The sequence below is a fragment of the Paralichthys olivaceus genome, chromosome 10 (genome assembly GCF_024713975.1).
Source record: "Paralichthys olivaceus isolate ysfri-2021 chromosome 10, ASM2471397v2, whole genome shotgun sequence".
In the NCBI taxonomy this organism is placed as follows: Eukaryota; Metazoa; Chordata; class Actinopteri; order Pleuronectiformes; family Paralichthyidae; genus Paralichthys; species Paralichthys olivaceus.
Window position 1 is genome coordinate 5,658,551 of NC_091102.1, and position 17,906 is coordinate 5,676,456.

The following is a 17,906-nucleotide window of genomic DNA, read 5'->3' on the forward strand; positions in this document are numbered from 1 at the left end:
TTTCTAGTGTCAGGTCCTTAGGCCCACACACTGTATTTAGTAATATCTTGCTGTTTTGTGTTGGTATGAATCTGTGTGTATGATGCCTTCAGCTTCTTTTGTGGCCACAGATGTTTTCCGAAGATGTAGCCAAAGGGTGAATGTGTGTGTTTGAGTTCTGTCCAGTACTTTGAATGGTGTGTCAATTTGTGTGTGTGTGTGCTCTGCCCCTCATGTGCTGTCCTTGTGCCACAGATGTTCCATGAAGACGCTGCTGGGGGATGGCAGCTTGTTGCTGTGGACGTCAACAAACCACATGGCCGAGCGCCTGCTTGCCTCCAGGTAAACACACGCATAATTAATATGCTGCTGATGCTGTTGGTGTGAAGTGTTATTTCTTCCTCTCTCACACACAAACACACACACTCAAATGCATAATTCTTTGAAACATGTTCGGCTCATGCGAAAGGTGACACCTGAACATGCTTTATCTTAATCTTACATGAGCAATGAAGCATGAGCTGTGTGTGCGACATTTTTATTTTCATGATGAAATACTTAATAATAAACAGTAAACCTCATCTCTTTGACACATGCATTTTGTATCACCTCATTATTTTCCACATTTGTCTTCTCAACAATGGCCGTGTCAAACGACTAAGCGATGGGATTTTAAACGAGAGGAGGCTCATGTTTGATGTGTTGAGGTGCACTAATGATGTCGCTCCAGTGATGGATGAGTTTTAAATGACGTCTACATGATGGACTCCACTGTCGCCTGCCTCGTGGTCGGTGTGATCCAAATGGTTGGGCTTTAAAGATAAGCTGAAAGCAGCGGGCGTCTCGTACAGCTGGCCCACTGTTGATAGTGTTGCAATGTAAAAAGGCCGGGGCCCTCGCTGTGAGAGACTGCCAATAGAGTCGACAACTATGAGAGGGAGGATAGCTGTCAACAAAGTGTCACAGAGAAAAATGCTGCTCCAGAGGTAAGCTTGAAGGAGGCAGAGACAAAGTACAAACAAAACCAGAGAAATTGGGCAGAGAAGAAGGGAAGAGATGAGTGAGAAAAGAGAGGCTGTGGAATATGAGGTATCCCATTAATGCAGCATGTCCCCCAGAGCTTCATCATCAGTTGGAGGAAGTATTTAGATAGAGGGATAACCAGAGGGATAAACACAGCTCACTCCCTCTGAGCCTCATTCTGCCTCTTTCTGCCTCATTCCCTCATACCAGGATAGATATTATGTCTCCCTGTGCCAACAAGAGGAGCATGTCTGACAGCTGAATGAAGGGTTAACAGATTGATTGAGAGCATCATTAGGCCACATTGAGATCACCAGAAGCACACAGACCGTTGAAGCAAGGAGGTTCCAACATGGAGGCAAAAACAACACAAAGATGTCGGCAGGCCCTTAATACATTGAATGACCAAATACATACATATTTTCTGCTTTTTATCTCGTGCTATTCATGTAAGAGAAAGCATTTCAGTAACTTTCCAGTTATAATCTGTAGATTTCTCACTGGTGCCTTTAGTTGAACACCCACACCAATGCAGACCTGTGCAGTTTTTCAAACGCAGCACTATTTGAAATCTAAATGGTGCCTCAAGGATGCAGAGTGTGGGGCAGACGTCCTGTGAGATGGACGTAGTTGCACAAAGTTTTAATGGGTCAGATTGCCGGACGGCTCACACCTCCATCACATGATTCATTTCAGCTCTGGGCAGTGGCCCAGAAACGATGATAGATGCCTCCTGTCAAAGAGAGCCTGACATGAGACAGAGAGAAATATTGAAAAGGAATAATCGTGCTATTCTTCGTTGTTTATGATAATAATATCCAGGGAGTATATTTCATAGTAAGACCAACGTTACACATGACGTTTATTGTCGATGCTCTGCCAGTGATGCTGAGTTTCAGAGTGGGAGAGAAGAACAAATGTGTCAGAGTGGTTAAAGGCAGCAGCAGATGTTTGTATTGAACTGAATGTGTGACTCAGCTTGTAGTTTGAGTTCTTTTGACACTCAAGCAGTTCAGTCAGTGATTACAGCAATGTCAATCGATGATTCTATTGAACCATTAACCCACAGTCAACAGCAATGTGTTTTAATTGAAGTTTTCCCTAATGCACAACAACTGCTGTATGGTCAGGGTTATGTAAAGACTAGTCATGGCAAACACACTGTGGTTGAGATATTGTTAAGATTGTAGGAGTTCCAGCAGATTTATCAGTTTACGGTCGATGTGAGCCTCTCTCAGTCATGTCGGCGATTATTTTGAACATTTACCTTGATTGAGTTGAATGAACTTCTTCTTCTTCATCTTTTGGCTGCTCCCTTTTCGGGGGCGCCACAGCGTATCATCTGCCAATATATCCACTACCCCTCCTATTTGTGATTCGCATGTTTGTATTGGCACAAGTTTTACGCCGGATGCCCTTCCTGACGCAACCCTCACCATTTATCCGGGCTTGGGACCTAGAACTACCCAAAAGAGTGTCCCTAGTGGCTGGTTTGATTCCGTCAAATGAACAATTATTTTAAACTTTAAAAAAATGTCTTTATTTATTAATTCCCATTATTTTACTGTTTTATTCTGATACATTGATTATGTAGAATTTGACTTAAAGTATTCACTGGTGTTGGTTGTTCAACACAGAGACCAAGATCAATATCCTCTATCCTTTCAACATGATTGGATTGATTGTTTGACATGATCTCCAGCATTTAACATGGGATAGTTGAAGTCACTTTATAGTACTTGTTGATATTTGATTTTCTTGAGGACATAACTTACTCATAATCAGTTTGAAGAGAAATATGAATAGGAAGCATGGTTCCCTCTATTTGATTAACTTTTAAAAATGTTTATGCTGCAGATGGTGCTTTATTTCCTAATTTTCTCAATGTATGTTTGTTTTTTGTAACTATCTAGAATAACATAGTGATAGACAATGTGGAGATGAGGGCATACCTGTGTGTGACATATTATTTCACCTATTTCTGTTCTGTGATGTTGTCATAGATGGTGTGATAGGACATGTCATATCATGGCTGTATCATTTTCGATTAGTGATGGATAACCCCTGCTTCCTTTCTGTTCAGCCTCGGCAAACACCTTATTTCATTGCTTTTTCACCCGTATCAGGATGGAGCAGTGCTAGCTGAGTAGACAGGTAAAGTGAAGACAGGCAGTCCAGCTCCAGCCTGCAGGGCCATCTGCGAGTGCTTGGGAAGTGAAGTGTGAGTTTCTGTTCTGCTCTGCCTGGCTCCAGAGTAATTGGCCGTCAAGTGATTAAAATGTTTCAGGGCTGGCAGGTGGGCGCTATCTACAGACAGGCGGCCCGCGTGTTTCCTGCCGGTAGTTCACAGATACCTGTCGGCCTGTCTTTTATACCACCTATACGCGTCTGGTCAGGCCTTTGTGTCCCATTGTCAGCCCGTCGATCTGCCCGTGTTGACGTGTGTCCATTTGAGCGTGGGTGGGTCTGTCTGGGCCCAACGGGCTGCAGCAGTTGGAGATAACACATAATTGATTAACCACCTGCTCTCTTTGGAGCCAGAGAGGGAAGCTACAAACCAAAAAACTTCTCATCTATTAATGGCATGATTAAGCGCATTTCCCAAATTACCAAACTATACCTTTTAAAGCCAAGGTTCCTTTTTTCTTATAACTACAGCATGCTATTAAATCACGTTGCATGCATTTCTGTGTACTTCAGCATGGATTATATATTTTTATGCTCATAAACTTTGTGATCTTATAAATAATTTAAATCCAGGCTGAGAGTCTCTATTTAGGGATCAACTTCCAATGCCATTAACGTCAACATTTTGTTAATGTCTCATTCATCCCACTACACAGTATTTGTATCCCGTCGATTGCTCGGTATCTGTTCAAAGTACAGGCATTATTTTTATTCTTTAGTGCTCACCTGCGTCTCTCAGTTTTGTTCTTGTGCTAGCAGTGGAGGTTAATGAAGCATCCTGTGCCTTTCCCCACAGACCTGATCTTGTAATTAGCCCCTGGTGCTCCACAATGCCATAATTATACTGCAGATTGGAGCTTTGACGCTATAAGCAAAATTAGAAGATGACGCTATACAGAGGTGCATCCCACTAGATACAAAAATTGTATATAAAATGCTACAAGACAGTCACATACTCTGTGACTCACATAAAATCAAGGATGGGGATTTCCATTTAAGAATAATAAAAATAAAAATGAAAGGGTAGGAAAGCGGTGATAAATGCCACATACCTCTAGTGATCCAGGAGGATCATGTGATTCATTTTGAATCGCGCCTTTGGCAATGAGCAGTCCCCCTGTCTCAGTCCTCTGGTCACACAGCTAAATACAGATCGATGGATAACCCAGTAGCTCACTGGGGGGTACTAGGTCCAATGAATTGAACACCTTTTTGAACTCTCCCTTCCAAGCCAGAGGTTATTGATCCTCTGGAAGATTCCTTTTCCCCCTCCTGCCACCGAACTTTTGCCCTCTGGATCGTCCTGGTGACACCTCTCGTATCCATTTAAGCTCACACACACAAACATACACACAGTGTGTAAAGGTTAAGGTCAGTTTGTTTCTGAGTGGGAGGAGAATGAGGGCACAGAGAAAAGGGAAATTGGTTAGAGAGGAAAAGAAGTGAGAACATTATTATATATGCCGACAGGAAAAGAGGAAGATACATTGGGACATCGCAGGTTAGATATAAATAAAATACGCTGCAGGAGGAGAGTGGGAAAAGATGCAACCGGCCCTGTGAGATCAACATTGGACTGCATCTGATTGTTTACTCGTTCTAGATAGCAATCAGGTGGTTCTTCTTATAGTGATATATGGTGAAATGAAATACACCAAAAATCTAGAAAGAAGAGCCAGACAGGAAATGGATGCAGGGGTGGGAAAGCACAGCAGATATTATTAAGAGTAGGAGGGTGCAGACAGGCACACCATCATATTTTATTAAGACCTGTTTCCCAGCCAGAGACATGAGTCAGCCTGCTCTAGTCAGGACCGTAATAAGTGAAGGGGCTCCCACTTTAGATCCTCAACCCTGCGAGCTTTTACACACCCACTCCCTCAGCCCAGAGCTTTATTGTATCCACACTTCGAGCCTTGTTAGAATTCTGTATATCATCATTTGTTTCGTTGTGCAGCAAATGCCAGTGCAGAGACTGAGGAGATGAAGTCAAGTGAAGCAGCCTGTAATCCCACTCAGTTTCTTCTTAATCTCAGTAAACAGCACAAGAGGAAACTGTCGCCGGAGCTCGTGCCAGAACGCGGCCAAGCCTGTTGGTGACAATTCCTGTGTGAATGCTGTTATATCCTGCCAGCTATGTGCACATGTGCTACGCGCCTCTCATGTATGGGTGGAAGCAGCATTTGTCCTCCTTGGCAGCCCGAGTGAACAGACGGAGCACGAGGAAGCGGTCATTTGTCTGTCGGTCTGCCTATCTGTCATCGTCGTGTTACAGTTGCAGCCACTGGAAATAGATGATGCATAATCCCACCCACCAGATGATCAGTCGATTCACGGTGGATCGTGTTGGGGCCATCTTTTATGGGCACAGCTGAAAGCTCGTCTCACCTCTTGAATGTAGTTTGTGTCACACTGACCCGACAGACTGACAGCAAGACTTTGTGTCACTGCTTAAATTGACTGGGCACACATTTGGTGATAAAGAACCCCATGTCCCCAGACAAGAGGCCAGAAGATGAAAGAGAAATAAGTGATTATTTCTTTGTGCTCTTCATGTGGTTTTTCGTCTTTTTTTAAGAAAGTACACCCAGTGTCCTCTGTTTTACTTATAATGACAACACTGTATGGATACATAACTTCCATTATGTGCACTCAAAAAATATGTAATGTTGTATTTTGCAGGATGTTCTGTTTCATGTTTTAGACTGTAATATTTTTATACCTCCCCACCAGCAAAAGCCTGTGGCTAGAGGCGTTATGTTATTGGGTTGAATGTCCGTCCCATTTTTGCGACCATGATATCTCAAGAATGCCTTTAAGGAATTTATTCAAATTTGCTACAAAATGTTCGGTTGGACTCACTGAAAATATTTTGGTGATTGAAAGTCTATGTTGCTGTGTTCTTGATCTTGCCATGTGAACACGATATATTAGGAACACCTTCAGGGAATCTTTTAAAATTTGGTACAAATGGTCCCTTTGACTCAAGGATGAAATGATTTGGTGGTTGAAAATCAAAGCTCAAGTCCACTGTGTCCTTACAAAACAAGATTTTGGTTATGAGTCGGATAAAAAAAATAAAAAGAATCAAGTACATTCAAGATGCATTGATTGGTAGAGGATACAACCAGAGGGCAGTACTTCTAGTATGTTTTTATCAGACAGATAGATGATGTCAGTGCTCCTTCAATAAATACAAATGCCACAACTTAATGTGTGGCTTCTGCCTGAACAACTTCAATGTGTGTGTGTGTGTGTGTGTGTACACAGTGAGCACCTGGTGTTTCAAAGACCCAGCCAGAGGCAACACAAATAAATAGCATCCATCAAGCAAGTGGGAAAGGATTTCAGAGACATACGAGCTAAGAAACATCAAACAGCAGGGGGAGAGCCATCGTGTCAATCCTGCAATTGATGCAGTTAGATTGATTCTGACATCTTGAAGCCCCGTGTAGAGAAGCAGAGCCATCAGCTGCATTGGACAAACTAGGCCACTTTGACCTGGGAACGATGTGGAGCATTTTATCTGGTGAATGCACAACATCTTAATTCATTTGGGGGGAAAAAAGGTGAATGTGAAGTGAAGATTTAAAGGTTACTGGCAGAGCTGGGTGAGCCAACTGTGTCTCCATATGGGTTATGAATGTGCTTCAGTTCGCTCTCCAGCTTTCTAGCCCGTTTGATTCCTAACAGCTGACAGAGAATATGGGCAAAGTCAGGACCTTGAGAAAATCAAGTGTTTCATATGCCCAAGCATCTACTTTCTGTTCCCTGTCAGTCGGCCTCTGTCTCTCACACTCCCTCCTTCACACTCTTAGACACACACACACAACTCTGTTCAGCCAAAACACCCATGGGGGAGAGCGTCTGGTTGCTGGAAATGTCAAACTGCTTTGTCACGTCCTATCTCAGTCAGGGTGTCTAACCACTGTGTGCGAAGAACGGGCATATGTGTATGTTCTGTAAAAAAAAAAACAACCCAAGGCTAGACGTTCTGCTGGTCTGATCTATTGTTTAGGCTCAAACAAATGGCATAAATTTACATTTGCGACATATTGTTGCGATAATAAGACAATGTGACAAAAACAGCATAAAATAGTAAAAAAGAAGAAGAAAGGTTTTTTGAACATTGAAGCAGAGTTTTTAGAGTAAAATAGTTTCATGGAAATTCAGACATTTTGGTTAGAAGTTAGTCCTAGAGGTTAACAGGTTAAAAGTGTAATGACACATAATTCTCAAGGTTGTCCTATACATGACACCTACTACATGCCAAAATCAGTTCAACCTGTACTGGCTATAGCCCCTTGACATGAACCTACGTCATGTACATTATAGGTAATGCTTGCATCCTTGTTTATCTCTTGATGGGCCCAGTGGTGTGACTGTCTTCTCCTTCTGCCGGGGGCTCCGTCATCATATTGTTCTTGGTCTGGACCTCGACCTTGGTTCCCATGGCAACTGAGGAGTGGGCTTGTTGCTTTTTTCAGTTTTTATCAGTGCCCTCTTCAGCTGAGCTGGAGGGAGACAGTGAACTATGGTTTGTGATATCTGACCTTTGAGTGACCAGTGGAAATACTAAAGACCTAACGATAAAAGACTTCCCTCGAGTACTTTTTATAAGGGTTGTTTTCCTCGTTCTACAGAAGTAAATTCGATTTTTTTTTCCCAAAGATTTGGATACCCTGTGGTGCTCAGGCAGCTTTCACATCTGTCTATATAGCTGTCAATTCTTACAGTATTGCATTAGCTTAGCTTAGCTAAGAGCTGCTTAATTCCAGCTGAAAATCTTGTTTTTGCTGATGTTGAGTACAACCCGCAGTGACATACTATGTGTTAGTGCTATTTTCAGTCAGATTTCCTTTTAAATCATCAACATGTTTTTGGCCATGGTTAAATATTTTACCCTTCTTCAACTGATTAGCTAATGGGATAAAATTGTACTTCGACCATCAGGAAGTAATACAATTATGACCTAAGTACAAACATAAATATTTTAGCACAGACCAGTCAGATCCTGTGGTTTTACTGTGGTTGTTTGGTATAACATAATATAAGCTAGAATGCCACTCAGTAGAGCGTATACCTCTGCTACGGCCCAGCATTTCACCTCTACAGTTAACTTTTACCCAAGCAACTAAAACTACTCGGTCAAGTTTTGAGAGAGATTGTGATGTGTGTAAAAAAAAAAAAAGAAAACCAACAGTGACAGGCAGGAGATGGGATGCCAGCAGTGTGCTCCGATGTCAAAGTTGCACCCTTTGTTGACCAAAGCATCCACCCTGACCTCTTTTCAATGACATTCAGCAGTGTTCATTGCTTTCATGCTTTGTCAGTGAGGATAGTGGCTCTAAATCTAGTAGGTACTAGTATACAAGAATCAGACCTTCTGTACAGTAAGTGGGTTTTTGTGTAGGAGGGTGGATGGCACCAGTCCAGTTTTACCGAGGTGAATTCTATCTTTTCAGCAATGCTGCAAAAGACTCTTCATCAGGCTTAGAGTCTTCCTCTCATTTTTCAATTTTTCTTCCTTTTGCCAATCTCACATGCAAGTCTTTTTTTAGGGTGAGCGGCTCTACCCACTCACAAGCTGCTCGTTCTTCCACATACATGCACTTCAAGGCTGTAATCACATCTGTCATATTGTCTCCAAAGGAAAACCAATTTATGGTGTTTCTCTAAATGACTAGTGCATGTTTTTTTCTTCACTTTCTTTAATGCCATGATTGTTCCCGTCATGTCATGTTGTTGTCTGTGTTCAATGGCACTGCTGTTCCCACAGGAAATAACAAACATACATCTATCCCCTTCTTTCCCCTCTTGTTTCCAGCTGCCTGAATACAAGCTGATTCTGCTGTCTGGGTTGATAATTCTCCCAGCAGCCAAAGAAAAGGCTCCTGATTGCTTTGACTTTACTTCAGTTTAGCTACTGGCCCTCTCTGCCTCTTACCACTTTTTAATATAGAACACAGTCTATAGTTGGCAAGCTCAAAAAGAAATAGTTTACCACACCTGTCATGTATATTTCTTCTGTCTTTTTTTCAGCTCGTATCGTGATCCTTTTAAAACCATGTATCACTACAGATTGTAATGCAATGAAAGGGCACTCAGACACGCATACCTTTGCCAAGGCCCACCATTTAATTTATTACGTCTGAATTTTGATTTGGATCTGGACCGGATTGCACACACTCAAAAATTGTTCCCCGGAACTTATCTGATTGTTTTCATTAATATCCATGAATTATTCTCTGAGGAATCAAAGACCCTCATCTGGATCAACACCAAAATCTAAAGGATTCTTTCCTGAGCCACACAAAATCGTTTGGTGGTAATAATCCATCCAGAAATTCCAACCGCTGGCGAAAACAAAACCTCCCTGGTGGAGGTAATAACCAGTAAAACACAAAGGTGCAGCCCTCTGAAATCGATTAAAGGTTATGGATCTTGACTCAAACACAATGTAAATATGCCTTTAGATTATTTTAGTTATTTCCGCTCCATGGTACAATATACTGTACCTCTTGCCTACGATTCATAACCTTCGATTTGACTGGAAATGATTATTCAAATTACTCTGTAATTTATTATCATCATTTGCTCTTATCCAAACATGAATTTATTCAAATTCAGTAGGAAACAGACAAAAATAACCTTTTCTCGGGTTATGCACTTCCTCATCGCAAGGTTTGTTTAATCTACATTGATCACGATTATATGTTGCTCTGTTTCCACAGCAACTGATGCGGTCCTCCGTGTTCCACATGTTCATCTTGAGCATGGTCGCTGTCGATGTCATCGTTGCTGCTAGCAACTATTACAAAGGCGAAAACCACCGCAGGCATTACGACGAGTTTTACCTGGCTGAGGTGAGAAATCTTTTGTTTCTCTATTTCATTTCCTGTTTTTTCTTACAAATCAAAATATCCACCCAAAGCATATTTTTTGTCAAATTATTTAATTTGAGTTCTTCTCTAAAGTCGTGGTCCTTGCGGGGAATGTCCTCTGTTAATATTATGTTGTGTTATTGAAATTTAATCCTGCATAATCTGAATTAAACCGCCCCGTCCACTCACATGAGGCATGATGCAACAGGATTTTGGGTTGTATACAATTTATAATCCATACATCTGTGTATGAATTGTTGTTTAGTCGGTTCGAGATGGATGTGTTTTATTTGCGTTCACTGACTCACTGTATTAAATTGTTGTGTTTGTTTTATCATTTTAACCTAAACCCAGTGTACCCACCTTCCCCATCACCTTCATACCTCTCGCTCTCATACAGCTGAACGGAGGAGATAAGAAAGGGGAAAACCCATAGACGCTATTAGGCTCCCTCACTGCCACCACTGGTATCATACAGCCATCGATCTGCAGATTTGTTCCAATCTGTGTGAGGGCTGTGAAGGGAAAATAGGAAATGGAGGCATTGGGTTGGGAGTTAAATGGAGAAATATACATTTAAGTGTTGAGGTGCCAATTTTCTTCTCTCCCTCCTGTCTGCTGAAGACCGTGGTGCATCCTCCAGTGATTTACGATTGAGCTTAGATAAATTGGGCTACAACTATAGCCAGAGACTGATTTAAAACCATAAACTTAATATATGGACAACGCAGCTCTGCTTCCTCCCACAATTCAGAAATGAACTCAAATTTATACGAGCGCCACCATAGCCTTGAAGCCAGATTCTACAAAGTAATGATCGTGATGGAGCGCTAGTGAGGTACTGTGTAAAGATACATGCACTCAACCGATCACAAGTCTGTCTCAGCTATCATTTATGATGTTTCATTACATTTTTACAGCAACAATTTAGTAAATAAAACCAACTCATTGACAAAATGAGAACACTTGAAATATGAGTGCGACAAGAACTACCAAAATGAAAGATATCATCTTTGGGAAATAATTTGATATTTGGTCCATGTCCCATCCATTAACATGGAGGAGGTGGGATTTATGACCTACACAGCAGTCAGCCACCACGTGGAGATCGAGATGCTTTGGCTTCATATTTGAGGAGCAATCACGTCGTCCATCTCTATATGCAGTCTAAAACAAAATGACTGGAATTGATGGATAAGCGGTTTCCTGATGTTCAGTCCCTGTTGTTTGGCACAAGATCCTATGAGCTCACTGAGCACGTTCATCTTACTCTTTTAATATCTTTGTCTATACTGAATGCAATGGTGGATACCACAATATCAAACCACTATGGCACATTTAATGTTTTTAACTTGCTCACGTCTGTAAGCAGAGTATTGATGACCAACTGTTGACCTATGTCAGTCAAATCAAAAATATAAACATAATAAACATCGCTCACTTCAAATGAATAATCCTAAAGGAACAGATTACCTGTGTCCATAGAGTAGTATACCTTTCTGTTCTGAGACATTTGTGTTGACAGGAACTAAATGCTGATTTCTATTTTCTTCCTTCCACTCTAGGTTGCTTTCACTGTCTTATTTGACCTTGAGGCTCTTTTGAAGATATGGTGTCTGGGCTTTACTGGCTACATCAGCTCCTCTCTGCACAAATTTGAATCTCTGCTGGTGGTGGGCACCACGCTGCACATCTACCCTGACCTCTACCACTCACAGTTTACCTACTTTCAGGTATTTATACACATACACATTTTTAAGCGCTTGCCTAATTGCATAAATATACATAAGACTCACCCACACTTGAAGAACAGAAGCTGTGACTCATTTTGTGACATTTATTCCCCGTGACCATGCATTAAAGAGCACAAATCAATCACATCACTCGTCTGGAATAAAAACCAACCATCTGTTTATTCCAAATGCTTGTACTCCACTGTCACCACAAAAACAGACGTTCAGATAACTCAGTGAAAAGAGTTGGAGGGTGGTGGTTTGATTTTAGTGATATTGATCCGATATCTGAGGCGGAATGTGCAGCCCTCATTCACTGTGTGTGATGCAGAGAGCTGGGAAAACCCTGATCGTTCTCTGGGTGGATGTGATTCCTTTGACATCACCAGAGATGTAGTGGTGGATAACATTAAATCTGTCAGGAAATTATGTTGTTGCCTAAAAGTTTGCATGTGTGTAGTATAAAATCTGACAGTTTAAGTCAATCAATTACCCGTTGACCCATGTGGGGAACCATGCCTTGTAAGTATGGCACCATGTCCCACATTGAACCCTCTAACCTTCTTGTGTGTTTTAAAATGTATCTGATGACGATCTCTGTAGACAGTTGAAAGGAAAGGACATCTTGATGGATCTTTAATGAGCCTTGTCCACACAAGCTGCCTTTGTCCTCTCTGACTATATCAACAGCTGTTGTCCACACATGTGCAAAGCTTATGCTCAAACACATGTAAACATACAAACACACAGACTTTCTCTTCTTTTTAATTTGACCAATAATGCAATTGTAATTTAAATTGTAAATATGTTCTAATAGGTTACATGTCATGGCTGTTGTCTACATGTCATATCTGCAAGTTCAATCTTACTTAATGCTCCTTGTATCAATATAGTCGTATCCAGACACAAACATGTTTTGCTGTTCACCTTCATTTTTATACAAATTGGTAAAGTAAGTGCATTGTGATGAATCAAAATGAAAAATGGATAAGAAAATTCTCAATGACATGATGACCTTCTTTGGTTTTATCCAAACAACTTTTTTACATGTCAGCAAATACGAATATACTCAGATTGGCTATTAGATGTTTATCTCCATATCATCTGATTGTATTCATCACTCATTCTCCTTGCTGGTATTTTTTGGATGTATTTTAAACTGGTGACATTTAGTCACAAATGATTAACCTTAAGGCTCAGCACTGGAATCAGAATTGTGTCCTCGCCATAGGGGAAGAGACGAGGCTAAGCAATCATTGATTGTCTCTGTTTTTTTATTTAGTTATATCCAACCACAGCTAAAGGTTAGCTTCACCAATTGTGTTTCGGATTCGACAAAATGTCACATGCATTAGAGCCCTACTTAGAGCCCTACAGCTTTGACACACTCATGCACTCGGCAGAGTGATTTTTAATCAGCCAATGGAACCCACCTTGACACTTCTCTCTCTGTGTGTTCAGAATTGCAATGACTTCAGTAGCAGCATGACTTAACAGTTCAGTCAATTTATTCATTCAGAGAGCCTGTAAATTGAATAATTATTCAATATTTCTGGAGGGGATGCACCGATCTGATTCTGGTTATCGGTATCTGGTCAATATGGGTTTGTGACAGCATCAGTTTGACATGCAATTTTATTGCAAAGCTTTGTAAGAGCTTGGACCCGAAAGCAAACACTTGCATCACAGCTAGAAAACCAAGCTTTTTTTAATGGTTTATCATTAATAGCAAACACACAATATTCTTTGTGAACAAAACAAGGTTTTGATTCATCCATGCAACAACACTCTGTTTATTGTGCTTCCTCTTGGCCCCTGAGCCTATTTGAAAAGGATTATCCCAATGTTATCTTTCCATTTAATATAGTAGCATGGAGTAGTGTCGTTTTAAGGTAAAAAAAAGAAAAAAGAATCAATATCAGATCAAGTATCAAGGTATCAATGACCATGGTGGTTGGGATTAAATCTCTGGGATTTAGTGCAGTCATACCAGCATTAATAATATGGTATATGCAACTATGTCAGTATTTCTTTCTATGTAATTATTTCAGTTTCATACAACTGCCAGAAGCTGTTCAGCATCAATAGGATCCCAGTATGACCCTCTATCTCCCCAGATGTGGCTCTAGCATCCACAGCATGACCTCAAACTGTCTCACTGACATCCTAGAGTATGTCTGGAACCGGGGCCATGGTGAAGCCTCCTCTTCTTGTATGAGGCAGTCGGTCTTTCTTTTTCTTTCTCCTTCTTTTATAATGGAAATTTCTTTCATCTTTTGTCAAGTGAGGACAAGATCACCATCACTGGATGATACTGAATTCATCTTTTTTTTCTGTGGAATGAGCCACTGCAAATCCATTCAAACATCATACTGAGAAACTTTGAATTGCTGCCAGTAAGAATAGTTTTGATAAGAAATATAACCCTGTTGTGTAAAGGCCTATAGGATTGTGACAAAAAGAAAGATAAGCAAATAATCCGTTTTTCTATTATGTCCTTGTGTCCTCTGTGAACTCTTTGCCTCATGAGTGTATGTTCTAAAATGGATAGTGGTCATGATGGTCTGTCAGGAGTAGAAGGTAGTGTGTTCCCATCCCATCTGCCATCATGCTGTGAATGTTATTACTGTATTTGTTTATTGTAGCTTCCCTCTTAGCCCAGTAACCTGTGTAGTCTTTTTTTTTCTTCACTGTGTATTGGGAGACCAGGGACAGCCATTCATTTGGATTTGAGATGGATTCTAAAGAAAAACCTTTAGGCGTCACAGTGTGATGCTCGATCATTAACCACTCACTGATCCCCGATCAAAGCCTGACCAAGATGCATTGCCTTTTGGGGACAGTTGTCACCACAAGCAATTTAGGGACTAAGCCTGTTGATAGAGCACAGTATCACTAGGTCATGATCAATGATCTCTCCTTTAAAATCAATATGTCATCAATGTGCAGCTATGTTTGCCTCTGATATTTACTTTAAAATGTTTCGCCTCTTGCTTCCTTTGGTGTGGACTCTACTGTTCTAAAGCCCAAAATGGGAAACGTATGTTCACACAAACAGCAACTTTACAGTGTTTTCTTCTCCCTCAGGTGCTACGTGTGGTGCGTTTGATAAAGATTTCCCCGGCGCTGGAGGACTTTGTGTATAAGATCTTTGGTCCAGGTAAAAAACTAGGCAGCCTGGTGGTGTTCACAGCCAGCCTTCTCATCGTCATGTCGGCCATCAGCCTGCAGATGTTCTGCTTCGTGGAGGAGCTGGACCGTTTCACCACGTTCCCCAGGGTGAGGAACCTCTCACACTCATCCCGACACCAAGAGAGCAATATCAATACTCTCACTCAGAAAAATGAAAGTGGTCTATTTACCAAAATGTCTCTTGGTATTATCAAAGCTTATATATTAGTTTATTTAGTATTTTTTTGTGCGTGTTTTTTAGGTAAACATCTTGCAAAGAATCCTCTTAAGTTATATCTAATGCAAAAATCTATCTAATGCAAAGATTATGTCCTGCCATTCCCCATGTAAAATGTCAGAGTGAGCCCAGGTGAGAGTAGAATAATATTCTGGGAATTTTTCTGTTGTTCTGAACACATCTGACCCAGACATCTCCTGCATGCACCCCTCATATGTGATTGGTCTTTTTTTGTGAGTGACTTCTGGCTGATCAGATATCAACATATTCCTTACAGCCCTTCTAGTGTTTTTAATCTTACTTCATTTAGTTAGGATTGATCTCTTACCCCTGATGCAGTACAGTTCATTTTAAAATGGATTAATCCAAACAAACACTGCCTCAATGTTTAAATGCTTTGTTCTCAGGGAACCATAAAATGTAATTCCAGTAGCTAGGTGTAGGTAGTTTATAAGATGCACCGAATAAAATTTTCAAAATCCATACGAGCGACTCCAGAGGGACACCCCAGAAAACCAATGGGGAGGTCTCCAGATGTTGATGATGGGTTGCATGATGGGTCGGCAGATGTGGAACCCCTTTTGATTTCTAAGTGCTCATGAGCTCCTTTCTCTCTCATTAGCCACATCTTTCCCTCCTCGTCTTCTTTTTTCATACCCTTCCAACATTTTACTGATCTGAGGCACAGCGGGACATGAAGGGTTGCTCATAAACAGATGCCACTTGTATGCTGTGTTACGCTCTCTCTCTTCCCATAATGCTTGTGCCCCACACACAATCTCACGTACGCACACAGACACTCCCACATCACGGTTAATGATGTTTGGCGGTCTCCCCTGTGGGCAGACCTGTTGCTGGGTTTATCTTTATCTGTGGTGACTGGGACTTAGGAGGGGCTGGGAGAGGGGGGGGGGGGCACTGCTGTCTGGAGATGAGATTCTAAGGAGGATGTCCAGGACTGCCACTTGACTCCGGGGGCCACCGTGTTGCAGCTGGCTGCTCACTACACCTTCATATGACCTCTATCGAGTAGAGGAGCGGGCGGAGGAGCAGAATAGAAAAAGAGGGCTGTCTACTCTCTTGCTCCTCCTGGTTTGTGTCTCACAGTTGCAAGCTATAGAGCAAGACGGTCAGAAGAGGGTACCGTGCATCACCTGTCTGATATTTGCTCTCCTGTGAAAAAGCACATTTAAATATCAAATCTGTCTTCTTCACTGTATAATTCCCTGTCTCTTTCTCTGTCTTCCTTTCCCTCCCTGCACTTGCTGTCGCCCTCTCGCCTTTTTGCCTCTCTCACTTTCTCTCATCTTGTGCTTTGCTCCCTGTAGGCTTTCATGTCCATGTTTCAGATCTTAACCCAGGAGGGCTGGGTAGATGTCATGGACCAGACTCTCGTAGCAGTGGGGCACATGTGGGCTCCGGTAGTGGCCATTTACTTCATCCTGTACCATCTGTTCGCCACCCTGGTGAGGAACTCAGTGTGCTGCTTCAAATGTGGAAGTCAGAATAGAGTCTCTTTAATTTGAGTGTTAGAACTTAGCACGTTTGCTGCGTTGTTCTTTTTCAAACTCGATCTGTTACTCTGGTCAGTAAAACGAAGTTGGAGAAGAATAAGTGACAAAAGGTTTCATGAATTGTTTTCTTAATGCATTCAATTAGCCCCCTCCCCCCCTTCACTGCTCTCTCAAGTGGTACATCTGATCACAGTTAATCAGACTTGCAGGCGTAATAAGTGCTGACGTTTCAGTGTTTGGCCTCTGATATAGAGGAGCAATCAGACGGCACAGACAGGCTCAGGATGACTCACACCTCAGTCCAGACGTACAGGAAGTCTTCGAGGACAGGACAAGCAAATACAATTACGGGGCAGACTCTGTTCTTTTGAAAAATACTTTATTTGTGTTATTTGTTATGACGACGATAATGACATTAACGTGTTACAGTGTGCCCGAGCAGCGCTAATTCTCTTATGCACTTCGTCTCCATGCATTTTAGATTCTGCTCAGTCTTTTTGTTGCTGTTATCTTGGACAATCTGGAGCTGGATGAAGACCTGAAGAAGCTCAAACAGGTAAGAAGCTTAAGTGATGTGCAGAAATGATATGCTCTGTTATGTAATAGTGATTTGTAATTGATTGAATGCTAGCAATTTATTTGCATATTATATTGTGCAGTGTGAAGAATCCAAAATTAATATCTGGTCGGTTTGTGGTGTCTTTGAGTTAGTGATTACTTTATGCAGCAGGGTTACATCTTTCAATCTCAGTTTTCCACTGCATGATTTCAATTTCAGCACAGTCAGTAAGAGTAAGTACTAAGATTTTTTTATGTTGTAGCTGATTGTACTGGTTTTATGTTGTGGCAGATTGGCGTGAAGTGAAACACGATCCAAGGCCCAATTTTCACCTGAGAAAGTAAAGTTTAGAAAAGTAAACTGAGAGATTTAACAAGGTTCCCAGAGGTTTCATGTTTTATTCTGGATTGAAAATCATAAAGCAACATGAAGGGTTTTCAGAGAGCGCTCACCTCTGCCAAGGTAAATGCCCTTTCTCACCATGTTAAAGAAGGTGGGAAATCCTGGGTTTGCTCCACTCCAACATTAAATCAGTTCTTCCTTGCGTTACACAATTTATGGAGTAATCCTGCAGACAGGCCGAGGTATTACAAATAATTGATATAAACGACAGCTCAA

The 17,906-nt window shown here is 41.4% G+C and overlaps 1 protein-coding gene across 8 annotated transcripts in view; it reads left to right on the plus strand.

Moving 5' to 3' along the window:
* The window catches only part of nalcn (sodium leak channel, non-selective), a 54,823-nt gene that overhangs the window by 12,275 nt on the left and 24,642 nt on the right, over positions 1-17,906 (plus strand). For all 8 annotated transcript variants that reach the window (XM_020100762.2, XM_069533176.1, XM_069533177.1 and 5 more), the window contains 6 exons: positions 235-321; positions 9,924-10,055; positions 11,639-11,806; positions 14,894-15,085; positions 16,544-16,681; positions 17,211-17,285. In XM_020100762.2, coding sequence (XP_019956321.1) covers positions 235-321; positions 9,924-10,055; positions 11,639-11,806; positions 14,894-15,085; positions 16,544-16,681; positions 17,211-17,285 — 792 coding nt within the window. The remainder of the gene's footprint in view (positions 1-234; positions 322-9,923; positions 10,056-11,638; positions 11,807-14,893; positions 15,086-16,543; positions 16,682-17,210; positions 17,286-17,906) is intronic.